We start from the raw sequence: 17,548 nt of genomic DNA, 5'->3' as shown, positions 1-17,548 counted from the left end.
CTTCACCAATGCTAGCAGTGCACTCAGCACTAACATTGGCTGACTAGAGACCTGACTAACCAGTCCAGAACAGCACATTCAGTCCCCCCTGCTGTTTTCTCTATCTGATTATTATTGATGACATCAGGACATTCATAGGGCCCTTGGAGGCTCATTTAAATCAGAAGTCAACTAATAGTGAAAGTGAACACTCTGCACTGGATCACTTCATTTACCTTACACTACAGAGTAACAGGGTAGCTTTTGCATGCTTTGATATGCACTTGCATTTTATTAATTCCCTCTGGATTACCAGTTGATAAAACTGTATGACTTAAAATTGTGTAGCAAAAAATTCTTCATGGGTAATGTACAAAGCCCAAAGCACTTGGCTGGTTTGAGTATGTGATCAGTCAGTCAGTCAGTCTGCGTGCGTGCGTGCGTGTGTGTGTGCATGCAGGAGTCATCTGGTTCTCTCTGTTCTACTGTAACTTGCAATGCTCCAGGCGGGAAAATGACTGGTGTGCTCTGTGTCTTGATCATTCAAATTAATTTGAAGCCATGCTGAGAACAATATTCCATCAAATGGTTTGTAAATCACAGGCATTCACATTTACACACTTGCACACAAATACTCTTGCAGACACTCTTCACACTCATGGACAGACAAATACGTTGTGTGTGTGTATATATACGCGTACACAAATGCACGTTTTTACTCGCACAACTACACAAACACATCCACTTTGATTACGGTTGGTTTGATGTCGATGTACAAAATGAGCGAATCCCATTTTCTCTCAGCCTTTTCTCCCATTCGGAATGATCCCCATAAACTAAGAGGCACAGGAACAGACATGGCCCGTCAAATCTTTTATGGCTTTTCCCACAATCGCTCAGGACTACAATGGTGTTTTTACGATGTTACTGTATACCCCCCTCCCCTTCCCGACCTGCCACAGTACCAGGGAAACTAACAAGGTCCTTATGTTTAATGGACTCAACACACTCATACTTCCAGCAGTCACCAAATTGTCACATCTAACAGCAGCCTAGCGACGATCAACCACTTGCCTCTAATCAAACCTAAGTGTGCTGTACATTTTTCGCCTGCTGTTTCATCGCGGTCCCCATAGGTCACAATCTCCCGCATGCTTTTTTTCCCACTCGATGATTAAATGGGAGATGTTGGGCGCCACTGGATCGAGTCAAGGTATTTGCGTATGTAATTTTAGCAGTGACAATCAGGGAGACATGGCTCCATCTCCATCAATGGTTAACTGTGAAACAAAATTCAGCCCCTTTTTCAATCTGTGGCCAGTCCTGTGGTGGCGCCTAATAGTGTGTATCTTACTGCTTATCACTCTGTTTCTCTGAGCCAACAGGCTGTTATGCTTAGATAACCATAGTCATTTGCTGTGTTAAGTGGCTGATTGCTTCACAGTTGTGTTTAGCATGCATGTGCGAGTGTGTGGCATACTTTCATGCGTGTGTAAGCACGTCAATGTAATTTTTTTTTTTGACCCTGCCTGTGTGTTTATGGGAGTTTTGTGTGTGTGTGTGTGTGTGTGTGTGTGTCTGTGTGCATTTGCGTATGTGCCTAAGCTGCACATGTGGCTAACAGCTGCAGCCATTTTCACCCACAAAGCTTAGCTCCAGTCCTAGGCAGCATGGCTGAGAAAGATTAAAGTCACCCATATTACACTTAGCGCCAGGAGACGTAAGGAAATTAAACAATGCTATTTGCATACAATTACACAACAGCAAGGCAAACAGCTCGGTTAGCCACCGTCTGGTCAACTAAAGAGCGCTGCTCAGTGTTGCTTCATTAACTATGCAAACAGCTCGGGCTGGCCTTATTCAATCACAGCTGTTTATTTGGACTGTGAAAGAAAGTCAGAAAAAATTACACAAATTCAACAGTTTCTTTATTCATAATGTATGAGCTAATACAAGTGTGGTGCTAGTTTGTCCTGTTTTACTCCTTTGACAGAAGCCATTCCTGCACTGCAGGTAAATCAAATTGCTTGGATTGAGATTATTTCACACATGTATGTGAGCCCACATCTGCTCTGACATTTTAGTCTGACATTCAGGTTACGATAGGCTCAGTTTTCATCTCAGGTGTTTGAAATATGAGACTCGCACCTTGCTGAGAAAATATCTCTCTTCCTCGAGGCACACTACCATCACTGTCCTTTTTTTGCTCCTCTCGGCTACACACGCATTCGGATGCAAACCATCACCTTTTGCCTCCTTTCACAAGTACGGATATTAAACCACATATCAATTTCTCTCCCATCTTTCATCTCAAACATATATTCACACACACCGATCTCCCTCTGTCTGTCTCTCTTCCTATCACTCCATCCATCCTCCCAACACACAGCCAACTCACCTGGTGAAATATTAATGTGTTCACTGAAGTGTTCTTGTTTGGAGTGTTGCCCTGACCATGAGGTTTGTTTCTGCCGTTCAGGGGCTCAGACAGAGGTCCACACTGTTGGATGCAACAGTGTGGACAACTCGAAGCATGCCTTCGCTGTCTACGACGACGCTTGCTTTAGGTCTCCATAAGAGAAGGTCTCCAGTCGTTTGCTCGATGCAAAGGATTTATGAGTGCGATGTTAAGCCCAACCGAGGCTACAGTACAGTGAGCTTTCAAAACATCATCAGCCTGAAGCTGTGGAGGAAGGACAAGAGCTCTTACATCTTAGGCCTCTTAAGCTTCCCTCAACCACCAAAACCCTCCAACACACAGACAATTATCAAATAGTATTAGTGTGCACTGTATGCACTTTAAATTTACTGCCAAGTTGTACTGATGCTGCTGCTCTTGTCCTGTCTTTTATCATCATATTTTTTTTAAATGTTTGACACATATAAACATAAAATGTTTTTGTTTTTTTAGTTCCCCTCTGAGAAGAATGCCAGACGAAGTTTCATTATGCACTTGTATAATGAAAGTAAAGGTTCTATATATCCCACCTCTTTGTTTTTTGCTCCAAATTTTACTTTCTAATAAGCTCTGAAACTGCAGGTGCTGTTGTTTCTTCTGTGCCCCCTTCTATGTAAAGGAAAATCTTTTTTTTTTCTTCTTACTTTTGGCATTGTGCATTTGGTTGTACACCTTCCAAGTGTTGATGCTTCTCTTATGGAGGCCTAAATAAGAAATGAGCTTAGTAACTGGGAGCGCACTCCTGTCGGTTTGCTTACTCCACATTGCCCACAGATCCCTCTGGGTTTATGCATGAGTATTCACACCATGGCGTGTATGTACTGTATTTGTGTGTACTTGCACCGGTGCCTGCTGCATGTGTGCCTGTCTGCTGTCTGTGTGTGTGGGTGTCAGAGCATGTATTTGCACACATGCAGTTTTTTTTTTGAAGACCTGAAAATCTTTGGGCAAGCGCAACATCAAACATTACTCTGGATTTGTTATGAAGAGGCAAAGGTTCAGTTCTGGGCTCCTAATTTGCACATGTCTAAGAACGGGTATGGATTTTATATTTTATACTGGAGTAATGCTGACATTCCTTTTAGCTGTGCTTATCTTGCATCCTGAGTCTAAATAAGCTTGTGCTTGCGGATGGCGCTTTTACCTGGGAAGAGAAAAAAGATAAGAGCATACAGACAAAAATACACACACACACACACACACACACACACACACACACACACACACACACACTCACACACTGGAGGTCCTTACAGGTTGAAAATGAGTCGCTGCTTAGATAAAACATCCATTGCATTCCTAACTAAGCCTGAAAAGACCTGTGTACTTCAGAAAAAAAGATCAACCTGGATCAGGATTGACCTGAGCAGTAGAGCTGGACATGAGACAGCACCTTGTGTCCAGCTGGTCCCTGAACACTGAAAAAAAAGAATCCCCACAAATCATAGACATGCGTCTGTGTTTCTGAATAAACTGTCAGTAGTCTGCAAACTATCCAGTTACAGACAGTACAGCCACCTTTTTATCTTGTCTAGACTGTGACGACATAAAAAAAATACCGCCTGCATTCCTCTAGAGAGCAAAACTCGACCCAGGTTCGACATTTTAAATTAAAAAGTCCGATAACTGTAACAGCAAAGTTGGCCCCGACCCGAGGCAAAAGCACAGGATGTCAAAAACAAAGACAAGTTATGATGCAGTGTGCCTCAGTGGACTTGAAGATCTGTCGTTGGCAATCGCGCAAGTATGCAGACATATACGCATACATTATACACAAATACGTTAGTGTGTCACAGGGATAAACACTGATGCTGCCATCTTATTTTAAGACAGGCAGGATTAGGCTGGAGTGATGACTGACAGGGATTTCATTGTTCTTATTAAACTGAAATACTTTAAGATGATACATGTAGTATTTTGTCATTGTTTGATTAAAAATGATTTCAGCCTGGTTTAAGAATGAGTGGCAAATGGCTCTTTATTAGTTTTCATAAATAACATAAAGTGTGGCCGTGTGTATGTGTGTAAAAGGAAAGTGTAATGATTTAGTGTAAGAAATAGAGGCTGGCTGGCGGTAGGCTGTTTGGCGCTAACCATAGCTTGGCACCAGCGGCTCAAGAAGTGGCCCACTGTAGTCAGCCCAAACTGCGTTCAGTCAATTACGTCTTAATCGGGTTTTCTTGTCATTCTATTCACCAGGAATGTGTGCTTTACAGCAAAAGTTAAGCATTATTTTACCAGAGCCTACAGTGTTGGCCCCCCTGCTGCATCACCTACGTAGCCTCATTTAAATAAATGAGATGGCTTCATTTTTCATTCAGTGCTGTTGTCTGTCTGAACACAGCTAGTCTGCATCAATGGAAGTACATTTCCAGGAAAAATCCTGACATTCCGCTCTGTGTGTGTTGCCGTTCATAAAATCCCTTCGATATGGGAAACGACAACAAACTTGGAGCGAGCAAGCCACGTGTTTTATAATGGCAACTTTTGAAGACATTTTGGAACGTGCAACAAGGCAGGCCTGCACGGTTCTTTCGGGGAATGATTGTAAAGATTTACAAAGAATATGTTTGCGGCATTTATCTAACTGGGATGTTTTGGGACCGATTAGTAGGGATCGCTATGGACGAAGTACGTACGGCGATAGCAAATTACTTTTAACCATGTATCCAGCTAATTTAAATACCGATAGCTCACGTTACTGTATTGAATGAACAGTTAAGCAAATGTTTCACCAAAACAAGTTCCTTTTTGAGACCATTCTGCAGAGCCACAGTCACTGCGTCTGGAGCTTTTTTCCACCCAAGACGATTGTGATTGATCTAAAGAAATGCAAACAACCCAGGGCGTTTTCTCCTATCCTGCAATGTATGTGTGGAGGAGCCAGACTTGACTCCACAGCGCTGTGGAGATAGGTCTGGCAATGCGAGACTAGAACACAGCCTAACAGATCTCAACAAAAGACAAGTTGTCAAACAGGTGTAGGCTCTCTCCCAGTCCAACAGCAGCACAACAAAGTCAACTCTCCCTGCTGCTACGCAGGACTGAATACACTTAATATGAGCCTAATACTAAACTTAAAATATGTTGAAACCACACTTAGGGTTGACGTATTCTGGGTTTTGCCAATGCACAGAGCTGTTTGAGTTTACTCCGAAACATTTTAGTGAACTTTCATACTTGATGCTGTTTTGTATTATTAATGTACATTACTTTGAACAAGATTTTTTTTTTTTTTTCATATATATAAGCATTCAGCAGAAAATTTTCTTTTGGGAGTTATTGCTCTAATATATCACTGTAATTAATTGTGCCAAAACATTCAAATGCGGTCAAGTAGGGACTGCAGTCATAATAGGCAATAACTCCAGTTATGTGCTTTTTTTAAAGTTTCATCCACTGGTGCTTTTCACGTTCGACTGCCCACAGAATTTCAGAATAAGTCCTTCCTCCTCCAGTCAAAATAGCAGAATGCTTTCCCATCTTATGGGCTGGAACTCGCGCCTTTAAGAAAAGCTTTATATCACCTTATCTCTTTAGAATCGCATCACAGCTCCCACATCTGCCTCCTCGATTCACTCTAATTTGCTTTCTGTCCTAACAGCAGCAACTATAAATACTTCCATAATGCTCCGGGTAGCTCTTATTATTCTCCCCACTCTTGAAGTAATTCTATTGTTGTGCTCATTGCAAGTCGCTTTGGATAAGAGCCCCGGCTAAACGCCTCAAATGTAAATGAAATTGTAAAAGCATCTCTATAAAAGTGAACCAAGTTAGCGGTAACTGTCAGTGCAAGAGAAATAATGAAATAACACTGGTACAAAACAGCTGACACAGCTGTGGGATGTATTGCACTTGATCATTATTACAATTAATTTGACAATGATATATTTTCTAAGATTCCGTCTGTGGTTTTCTAACAAGCTGTATTTATTCGGAGCATGATTTACAGCTTTTTTTTTTTTTTTTGTCTTTTCTGGCTTTTTTGCCATGTTTTAAGCATACTTTATTCAGCAACCTCACATAGCCATACATTAACATTTGGCCATATATAAATATTTAAAGGATAGATGGCATAGATGGATTTTACCTAGAGGAACTTAGAATAAAAGCAGATATGGATTTACATGCTAATTCCTCCAGCTGCCTTGAGGCTCTGTTTTGATCTTCTATCGTTACATTTTGGGCTCTCCGGGTCCTATGACAAAATATGCATGATGTTAGTTTCATTCCTGGCAGTTGTATTCAGAATGAGGCTCACACCTGTAGCAGGCACCTCCTTCCTATCTCTATTCCTCTGTGCCACCTGCTGCCGTCTCACGACAAAAAACCCACCCACCCACCCACCCCCCTCCTCCGCTACCTTTCTGGCCCCCCATTGAGTTCAAACGAAGAGGCCTATTTTCACATGTCCCCTCACACACACTTCTAGCCTCTCTCAGGAGGATAAATACATACGCTGCATTAATTCATCCATGTCTTTGCAGACTTCACTCAAATGTTTTTTTTCTTCTTACTCTCTTAAGGGACTCAAGGACTTTCAGCGGAGGGTCCCTCTGTTTACTTTGTACTCCCGGCTGGGGTATTTCCATTTGAATGAATGTGTGTGGGTTGGGTTTAGATATTTCATCTTCAGACACACATGAGTGCAAGTGTGTATTCCAGAAGTTCCTCTATGCATACTGTATGTACCATCATGGATTTTGTATATGGACCGATTTAATTGTGTGTGTGTGTGTAAATATGTTTGTGTATTTTGTGCATACTTTTGGATGTCTGGCTGTGTGTCAAAAAATGTGTATCTTTTCTTCTTTATCTATATGTGTGTGTGTGTGTGTGTGTGTGTGTGTGTGTTAGGTATATAATTCAAATCCAGTGTGTTGTGCTTTGTAACCTGAAAAATCTTGTGTGTGCATGCACGTGTGCATGCGTGTGTGCTCATCTGCAGATGTTATAAAGATGCATGAAAATGTATAGGCATTTGTGCCAGAGGGTGTTTTATTAGCATAGTGTACAGTGCCTAGCTATCATCTCAGTTCAAAGAGGGGGAGCAAATCTTAAACCATGTTAAGCCTAACTTTGGACTCTCTATATGAAAGCCGTCTCCCGCCTCAACCTTGCCTGGAGCACTGATAGGATGACAAATGGATAGAAGCCCCAAAGGAAGGAGGGGGAAGGTCCATCTGTGAGCTGCATTCAAGGACAACAGTGTTATCCATTTTGGAACAGTATGAAACAAGCCAGTGTTTTCAGTGGGGTTTGGGAATGTGGGCTTCTGGATGAACTGTGGATGCTACTGTTGTCTTGCCAAGCCAACTGTGATGTTGCCGATTAGATGCGAATCATTGACTCCTTGTTTGTATCGCGGCTCTTCTCATTCAGAGTGCGAGATAATGAACAAATGTGACTGATTGTTTCTGATCAGCGTTGTGGTGAATTACTGCAGCAACAGGGATTGTTTTTGCAGTACTCAGGCGCTCATAAAAGCTGCGTTTAATGTGATTTTATGTTATTCAGCCCGGAGGTGTTGGGGTTTGGCTGTATCTATTAATCTCTGTTTTGTTCTTGTTTTCTCTTCTGCCTTTCTTCTCTCCCTTTTTGTTCGCTCCTCTATCATTTTACCTCACGTTCTCCCTAACTTTCTCACGTATTTTTTTGTCTCTCTTTGGGCCCTCTTCTTTTTTTTTTGTTCTTTCGACTTCCACATTCTCCTTCCTGTCCTCTCTGATAGAACCGATTCCACCTGCAGATGTCAGCCCGTGTTCCTCCATCAACCCTAGGCAGCCTGCTGCTGGCGGTCCTGCAGGGGAGAGAAGGGGACAGGGACAGAGGAAGCCGGGGGGAAAGCAGCTGGGGAGGAGCAGCTGTGATCTGCCCCGGGTGGGAGGAAGGGGGTGAAGGGTTGCTGTCTCACCTGCAGATGCACAGCGGTTCCAACTGGCATTTGTGGGATATCATCAACATGACCCTCATCTCCGGGGGCGCGGACAGAAGGGGGGAGACCAGGGAGGAGAAGAGAGAGGATCAGAGGGAAGAGGAGGCTTTGAAGATCCTCTCCACCCGTTTCCTGCGCTCCCCCTCTCCTATCTCCTCCGTTCTCCTCCTGGGATCTGACCCCGAGTGCCTCTCCTCCATCCTGCGGGCCGCTCAGCGCCTCGCTCCATTACTACCAGCACTGCAGTGGATCATGGGATATCCCTTGTCTCCAGATTCGCTCCACACTCTGGGAGGCCCCCTTGGACTGTTAGCCTACGGGGAGGTGGGCCGCAAGCCAATCAGCTTCTACATCCGGGATGCTTTGCAGTTGATCGGCCGCGCCTTCACTGCGGCGACCATGGTGAGCCCGGACCTGGCGCTGATTCCAAACGTGGTGAATTGTTACGACAAACCAAACCAACAAGAGCTGCCCTCCTCAGGACAATATCTGGCCAGGTAAATGCACACACACAGTATATTTACACATTAATAATACAGGTCGAATTACAAAGAAACGTGTGTATGTATGTGTATATATGTATATATATATATGTGTGTATATATATATATATATATATATATATATATATATATATATATATATATATATATATATATCATATATATATATATATATATATATATATATATATATATATATATATATATATATATATATATATATATATATATATATATATATATATATATATATAAACATATATATATATATATATATATATATATATATATATATATATATATATATATATATATATATATATAAACATATATATATATATATATATATATATATATATATATATGTATATATATATATGTTACCTCCAGCGGTATCTAGCTATGTAGATCATTTTGGTTTAAAGTGCGTTTAAAGAAAAAAGCATATATACATCCTTGGATTATTTGTGTACTCATTTGGTCAAAACTATATTTTGCATAATGAAGAAAGTTAAATTGTATATATTTTACTTATGTAACAGTGCCCACTACATTCGTGTTCTCAATTTCTGCTTAGTCTAATTTGTGATGTAAGCACTCCTTATGTTACAACATGACTTTTGCGCATCATATCCATATCATGATTCTACAGGGTAACGTACCGAGTGCTGTGGTTACAGGTCTTCCCGCTTGCTGTGTTTTGTGAGATTTGACAGTGTGGTCACTTCATCATCTCATCTAGACATCTAGACCTGTGAAAGAGAGACAGCTAACGTTAGCTAGACCCCTCTCCCTTGTAAAATATAGTTTGTGCAGGAGCTCGATGCCCGATGACTCAGCCGGTGTTGGGAGCTGTTTCAGCTTGAGATATCTGGCCACTACAATATTGAAAATATACATAAACGAGAAATCAAGAAACATCTATTTCCAATACAGTTCCTGTTACCCCTCGATGACCCGCAGAACTTATTGTCAGCCCTTTAGTGTGGATTTTTTCTTTGATAGAACATAGTTTTTAAATGCCTTTGTGTAATTTAGATGAACCAGTGCTTAAAGAAGAATTCACACAGAACAATATTAATTTGATGGCACTTTTTCTAAAGGCCAGTGGCACGGTCAGTTCCAGAGCAGTACCCTGCAGCTGGTACAGATTTGTTCAAGAACATTTCAGCGAAGGGGTCAATGGAGAAACTTATTCCTTCCAAAAATTACATATGTTGCTTTAGGCGACATGCAGTAGAATTAGTAGTGGTCTTGTCAGGATTGGACCACAATTACTCTCCTTAACCCCTGCAGCCAAAAGGCCAACTGGTTTTTCTTAAATGCCTCATGGGCATTAAAAAATGCTTAGCTGAGGTTCCAAAAGTCTATCACCAAATGTATGTAAAACTATGGCCGCATGATATGAGGAAAATATGTAGTTGCGATTGTATTGACTGATATTGTGATATGATTCACGATATTGGAGAGAATGATCATTTTTGTGTCATTATTCTCATTTTAATTGAAAAATCTGAAAATTAAACTGATCATACCGGGATTTTTGCGAGGATCTGTACCAAACAAAGATTTTTGTCTTTAGTCTGTAGGATACGGTTTGTAGTCCCTGCAGCAGCACTTTACTTCATTCAGACTGCTTTGACACATATTGCGCTCCCCCCTCCCCCAATTAATTGTGCAGCCCTAATTTAAATCACCAAATGATACATTTAAAACACTGACAAATAGGGGTGTGCAAAAAAAATCGATTCATATTCGAATCGCGCTTCAAGCTCTACCGATCTGCGAATATTTTTTTTTAAACGAAAATCGTTTTTGAATAGAAAATCGATTTTTGAATCGAAACGTGTGCCTAAAAATCAATATTGAATCGTGACATTTTCTGAATCGTGCACCCCTACTGAAAAACTGCAATGAAATTGCTCCTAAATGTCTGTAAGCTCATTAGCTTTCTGACTGACACTGGCATTTTTTGTGAGGAGGAGTTGTTGGCTCCACTGGTGGTACTGTACGCTCTGGTTGTTGCCCTTGTCTGTCCTCTGCACCACGGGGGTGGCTCCTTCTGAATAGCACTGTCATACTTGGGGTGGGGTGGACGTCTTTATGGCATACAGATTCACAGACTGACACCAGAGAGGTTTATCTGTTCCTCTTCGCCGTTGCTGCTGCTTCAATCCTTGCAGCTTTTTGAAGGGCCTCTGGCAGCTTTTTACAGGGTTCTGTCAAGGTGCTGTCTGTGATATTATATTATACACACACGCAGTAAAAGAGCATATTGAAATACATATTAAACTATAGATGTTTTCACTCAAAGCAGAAGAACTAAATCCTCATATTTGTGCACAGCAGAAGGAAAAAAAATGTATACTCACATACATTACAACCCCTCTTATGTGGCTGATACTGAGTGATGCACTGAAGCCCCATGCCATAAACTCACTCCAAACACAAGTTAAGTGTATTTGCGTTGCCGGTTGACATGGATATTTTATAACGGAGCAATGGATAAAACAGCATGTATCCAACAACTGTGATCACGTGGTGCTGGTGAGAGAAGGATTTGTGGTTTGAGATGGGCCCACAGCAAATATTGAACACACACGATGCCTGCCAGCTGAGAGTGATCATCAACACCACCCACATAATCACAAGCTGGATTTTCACAGCGTTCTCTCCTTCTGCACTTAAGTTGAGCACTGGGATGCCAGAACAATTTGGCATGGAGGGCCAGAGGCTAAAACAAGTGGAGTGGGAGTTGTTGGCTTCCAAAGCAATTTTATTGGACATTCATTATTAGAATTAAAACAAGTTGATTAGGTTTAATGTGATTAAATTGCTCACTTCTTGCCACGCTAGCAGCACATTTATGGATAGCAATGTCAGTCAGTCCACCACTTTGGTCCAGACTGAAAAAATTCAGCAACTATTAGATGGATTGAGTTTGTATTTTGTACAGACATCCATGGTCCTTAGAAGATGAAGCCTACTTTTTGGTAATCCAATGACTTTTTCCTCTAGTGCCAACATGAGGTTGACATTTGCAGTTTTTAAGTGAAATGTCTCAACAACTATTGGCTGGATTGCCATGAACTTCGGTATTTATGTACCACACTGGATAAATTGTAATGGTGTCAATGATCCCTTCACTTTCCATGTAGCACCATCATCAGGTCAAAATTTTAATTTGCCCAAAACCAAATACCTGCAAAAGAAAGGAAAACTTTGCAGATTTTCAACTCCAGCACGAGCACCAGCACCAGATGAACGGCGCCCAGCCTTTTTCCATGCCACAGCGCCTGGAGCTTTCCACTCACCTGCCAGCAAAAGTCAGCCAGATGATGCAAAAATGCGTTAATCTGCATCTACCGTACTGACACAGAGACAGTTTAAAATCGGCAAAGATTCCCTTTTAATTATATTTTTATCAAGACTCATTTGCTCTTCACCTTTAGGGGTAATTAGCGCATCTTAAACTTAAACTATAGTCATGGTGCTAAACATCAGTATATTAACATTGTTCTCGTGATTGCATATTAAAGTACTGATGTTACACCACTGTGCATAACTACAGCCTTACAGAGCTGTGAGTGTTTCTGTACAATAAGGAAAACAACAAGTAATGCTTTTGAATTAACTCAAACTTCATCAGGACACCAGGGAAAGTCCCAATCTTTCTGTTGAGGGCCAATTAGGACGTAGTCTAGACTATCAAAATAAACTCTTTGTAATACAGTCCTCCACAATATAGTGTCAGTGACCTTTGTTTCTGGCCTGTGAGAGACTGATAAAGCAGTCCAGTTAGACTCCATTCCCTCCAGCCTACTCCCTGATTCTTATCCCTGCACTGCAACAGCCAGACATGCCATTGCTCCTGAGAGCCCTAAGAAAGCTGAAGGAAATAAGAGACTTCCACATGCAAAAGGCAATTAACAGCTCAATGCCCAAGGGACAGCGAGGGAGGCAGCGAGCGAGAGAGGATGTCTGGAGATATAAGAAAGAGAGGAAGGTGTGAGGGAGGACAAGAGCAAAAGCTGCACAATGTTACTGTTTCTGATTCGAAGCACTGGACCGGTGAGGATAAGGCCACAGTAAAAATATGAGAAACTAGCCACTTTTGATGTTGTTCTTCCAAATGTCCAGAATCCAAAAAATCCCTGGGTGATTATTTCCAAAAATACATTGAACAGAAAGAAGAAAGTAGTCAAAGACAAACAGATCATAGATGAAAGACAGGGGAAGTAGGAAACAGCTCAAGGAAAATAGTAAATAAAATCAAAGAAAAGGAAGAAGAAGCTTGTGTAGGAAAGGATGTGAGGGAGGAGAAAAAAAGGAGAGAAGTGGGGGAAATGCTGTTATCAGAGTGAGATCTGCCACTCAGTGCCATCTCGCTCGACACAGCTGCCACGCAGATTCCATCTCTCCTGAAGAGATTAAAACGATTGAAACAAGCAAGATCCGTATCATCCCAGACAGACAAAGTAAACTTTCCGCCAAAGTAAAGGAGATGAAGTGATAAGGGAGTGAGACACATGCCTGGGACTCCCTTATAGAGTCATCATTCACCGGCCACTGTGCTGACATTTATTTGGGGCCAGGTGTTAGTGAGGGGAAACCATCCCTCTCTGACACCACTTGGCTGACTTATCAACCTGCTTTGACATCCACAGTCATTCTTTAAATGCAGCCTCTGGCCTGATGCAACACAACAGAACCCATCTCTAAAAGGCGGCGGCGGCGACACTGCTTAAAAGTATGCCGTACTTTTCACACCCCTGCTCTAATCTCTGTATCATATCTCGCACTCTTATCTCTGGGAACGAATCCAGAAGTGTCACAAACTGCGGGAATAAAATGGGCTTTGCACTTCTCTGCTCACATAAGAGATGTAAAGTGAAGCCTATGGTTAATTTTTTTTGTGGCCAGCCGCAGCCATTACAGTATAGTATATGAGTGTGGAGTGGGTCGGCTTGATGAATTTGCTGTCTATGGGATATGATGATTCAGCCGCGTTATTACCATGAGTGATTTCAGCTCAAGGCATGGCTAGCACTTCCGCTTTATGGTCACAGAGACAGACGGAGCTGCTGATGAGGAAACATAAGTTAACATGGAATGAGATGGGAATGACTTTCAAATCAAAGGCATTTTTAATCAGCTCCTCAGAATTATTGTGCATGGAACGGGTTTATGAATTGATATTGTGCCATTGAGGTAAATCACAATGTAAAAAAAAAAAAAGGCGTAATGAACAGAAGGGCAAGCAGAATACATAAAGCCGTACATACATTCACATGTTGAAACATTCTCTGTCTATTGCAGACATGCTTTAGTCCAGCCTGGCTTTGGAGGCAAGTTTATTGACCCTCATGAGTCTTTTCATTTTCCTTCGCAAATCCCGTATTTAATGGAGACAGTTCTCCAGCTCATCAATTCAACATATAACTCTGAGATGAGAGAGGGAGACAGAAGAAAAGAGAGAATAAAACAAAGTGCAAAAAGGGAAAAGCTATTTTTCTGCTCTGAGAAAGTGCCACGGCTTTACCAACCTTTTCCTTTAACAGGAAGGAAAACCTGCCATTTCCAGCCTTGACCCAGACATAATCAACAGTCCCTGCACGGCTCAACAACCATTTCCGAATGCAGTGATCCCTGCATACTTTAACATTGCAACAACCACCCCTACCATATGCAATGACCTCCTGACAATCCCCCACTAATCAAGACATGATCAAACAGTACTTCCGGTTCCACATTGAGACATCCCCGGAAGATGTCCACATGATCAAAAGCTAAGACGTGAGCTAACAATTCCTGCATGGTTCAAGAGGCCAGGGCAGATTTATGTAGAAACGGTGGATTGCTCTTCCTAATTTATTCTGCCGTGGGGCCGGCAGGCGAATGAGACGAATGGCAATGACTGTCTGTATGGACTGGCAGATAGGAGGAGATCCTCACTGCCCTACATTAACTTTTAATTATGACTTTCTGGGAGATGCAATTACCCATCTGAGAATCGACTTGCTAAAGCTCCACAACCAGACCATACCCGTCTGGGACTTTCCTTGCTTTTTCCCGGGTTTTTCTTACTAATTTTACATCTGGTTAAGTATTGTGTATTACTGAGGGCTATATTTCTAAATTGCAATAACCCAGCGTGGATCTTTGTTGTCTTTCACTTATTTTTGTCTCTTTGTGTCCCTTGAGGTTCCTCTCCAACACTTCCTTCACCGGGGCCACAGGCCTGATCCAGGTGGATGCTGGCCTCTCTCGGGTCCTCACCTCCCAGCTGTTCCACGTGTGGAGCCTGAAGAGGGGTGCTCTTGGCCAGCCGGCCTGGGTGACTGTAGGCCAGTGGACCCGAGGCAGGCTGGAGCTAGAAGGGGGGATCCTGGGACTGGTGGGAGGGTTCGGGAGCAGCCAGGGACAAGGTCTTGGAGCCGGGGTGAGGGGAGGGGACGGCCAGGGGGACAGTAACGCTGGAGGACGCTGGAGGCCAGGAGAATCTGTTGAGGGACACCGCCTGCAGGTGGTGACACTGGTGGAACACCCATTTGTCTTCACACGGGAGGTGGATGAGGATGGATTGTGTCCAGCTGGTCAGCTCTGTCTGGATCCCAGAACCAACCGGTCCGACTTAATCCAGAGCCTCTTCAACCAGCTGCACAACCCAAACACTTCAGTTGCAGACTGGGAGAGGAATGGTGAGTTATGTTTTGCCATTTGTCTTTTGAATACTGTAGTGGTGAAGCACCGGAATGCAGACGAACTCCTGTAATACCTGTCAAAAAACATTTTAACTTGTGGAAAAAGGCATCAATTCTTATTTATGAAAACTTCAAGCTTCTCTTTTGTAAACTGTTAGATCTCTTGGCATAGCTCTCCTACTGTCACTGGCCACTTCTCTACTGTTCTTCCTCCAGATTGGAGTGGATTTTTAGAAATAAAATCAATAAGGGATCATGGCTGGTCAGTCCAGTTCAAAAATATACCAGATGCAATGTCAAGGGCTCCGCTCGACAGCGCAGTTTCACGAATGAAGAGGATCAATGGCATTCAATCAATAAGAGATCAAGACTGCCGTGTCAAAGAAATACCAGGTACTATATATCTGGCTAGAACTATTGGCAACATATACAGGCAGCCTGTACAGCACTAAAATATGAGGAATTCCAATTTTGTGAATTCATCCGTAATACAAATATCGATTAGCCATCTTCCATTTGCCGTCTGCAATCTGCTGATACAAATCAAAGACACAGCAAAAAAAAAAACACACGTTTCATCACCTTTTTTTTTTTCTAATGTCCAATTTGATGGGTTAAAGGACCACAAGGCAGTTGTTTTTTCAAAAACAACTGCATTGTGGTCCAGTCTCCATTGTGGATCAATCAACAGATTTGCAGATTGCAAATAAAAGATGGCTAATCGAAATTTGTATTGAGGATGAATTCAACAAAATTCAATATGCTGGTGCTTGGGCACAACTAGCACAGACCTCTTTCTGCCAAGAGCAATTGACATACTGCTGAATTCGGATTGACTGAGTTTACGAAAAATGTTGACAGGAAAATCAAAATGGCAGTGTAAAAATTGTTATTTCCTGTCCATCTTGCCAACTCTTCTTTTATTTCCTATACATAGTTCAAGGGTTGTAAGTTTTTTCTATCCCAGGTTTGGTGTGACTAAATGTATTCCCAGCCCGTGTGCTGTGAGGGTCCATCAACATTTTTCATTATCCATTGTCAACAGTCAAATTCCCAGAAGTGCTGCCCCTGCTTCCAAAGCATCTGGATACATTTCACATTATCGTCACTTATTTTCTGTCAGAACTACCGGAGGACCTGAGGAAGTGCTGCTACGGGTACTGCATCGACTTGTTGGAGAAACTGGCCGAGGACATGGGTTTCACCTTTGACCTTTACATTGTGGGAGACGGGAAGTACGGAGCGTTGAGCGGGGCAGGGCGCTGGACTGGGCTGGTCGGGGACCTGCGGAGCGGAACCGCTGACATGGCTGTCACCTCTTTCTCCATCAACTCTGCCAGGAGCAGGGTCATCGATTTCACCTCGCCCTTCTACTCCACCAGCCTGGGCATTTTGGTAAAACTGCTTGAAGTCATCAATAGATTAGTTTGTATTTCATGAAATATTTACTGCATTGTGAGTCAGCGGCAGCGTCGCAGTTTTCAGTGCTACTTTGATTAGTTAATCTCTCTCTCTCTGGCTGACACTATTTCTGTTGACGATATGGTCTGCAGCTACTTAATGTCACCCTAATGTCCCACTCACCCGGTCTTCTGGCGAGGAACACGGGATCATTAGTTGTGAATAATTAGTTTGCTGAGTTTTCAGTGGACAATTGTGAAAGTTCAAAATGAAAGGCCGTTTAAAAGTGTATAATGAGTCTGAGAGGCATTAGCAGAGTCCTTAAACATGCAGCAGTGAATCTTTGATTTGTTAACATGTCCCTCTGTGGCTGACATACTGCAATGCAGAATATGATCTGACAATACGGTTCCATTTGACGTGATTTATTGACTTTACAGAATGAGGAATAGCACAACATAAATACAATGTATGCAATTTTTTTAAATTAATTATGCCTAGGATTGTTTGAGAGAAGTTTACTGACAAGATCTTACAAACTGTAGGTTGAATTATAATCACAATCTAC

The 17,548-nt window shown here is 42.2% G+C and overlaps 1 protein-coding gene across 1 annotated transcript in view; it reads left to right on the top strand.

Annotated features, from left to right (window-relative positions):
• The window catches only part of grin3ba (glutamate receptor, ionotropic, N-methyl-D-aspartate 3Ba), a 73,389-nt gene that overhangs the window by 27,693 nt on the left and 28,148 nt on the right, over positions 1–17,548 (top strand). The window contains exons 2-4 of the mRNA XM_078278215.1: positions 8,169–8,869; positions 15,080–15,576; positions 16,703–16,974. Coding sequence (XP_078134341.1) covers positions 8,169–8,869; positions 15,080–15,576; positions 16,703–16,974 — 1,470 coding nt within the window. The remainder of the gene's footprint in view (positions 1–8,168; positions 8,870–15,079; positions 15,577–16,702; positions 16,975–17,548) is intronic.

The sequence above is a fragment of the Sander vitreus genome, chromosome 20, assembly GCF_031162955.1.
Source record: "Sander vitreus isolate 19-12246 chromosome 20, sanVit1, whole genome shotgun sequence".
Taxonomy (NCBI): Eukaryota; Metazoa; Chordata; class Actinopteri; order Perciformes; family Percidae; genus Sander; species Sander vitreus.
This window is presented reverse-complemented; position numbering and strand designations above follow the sequence as displayed.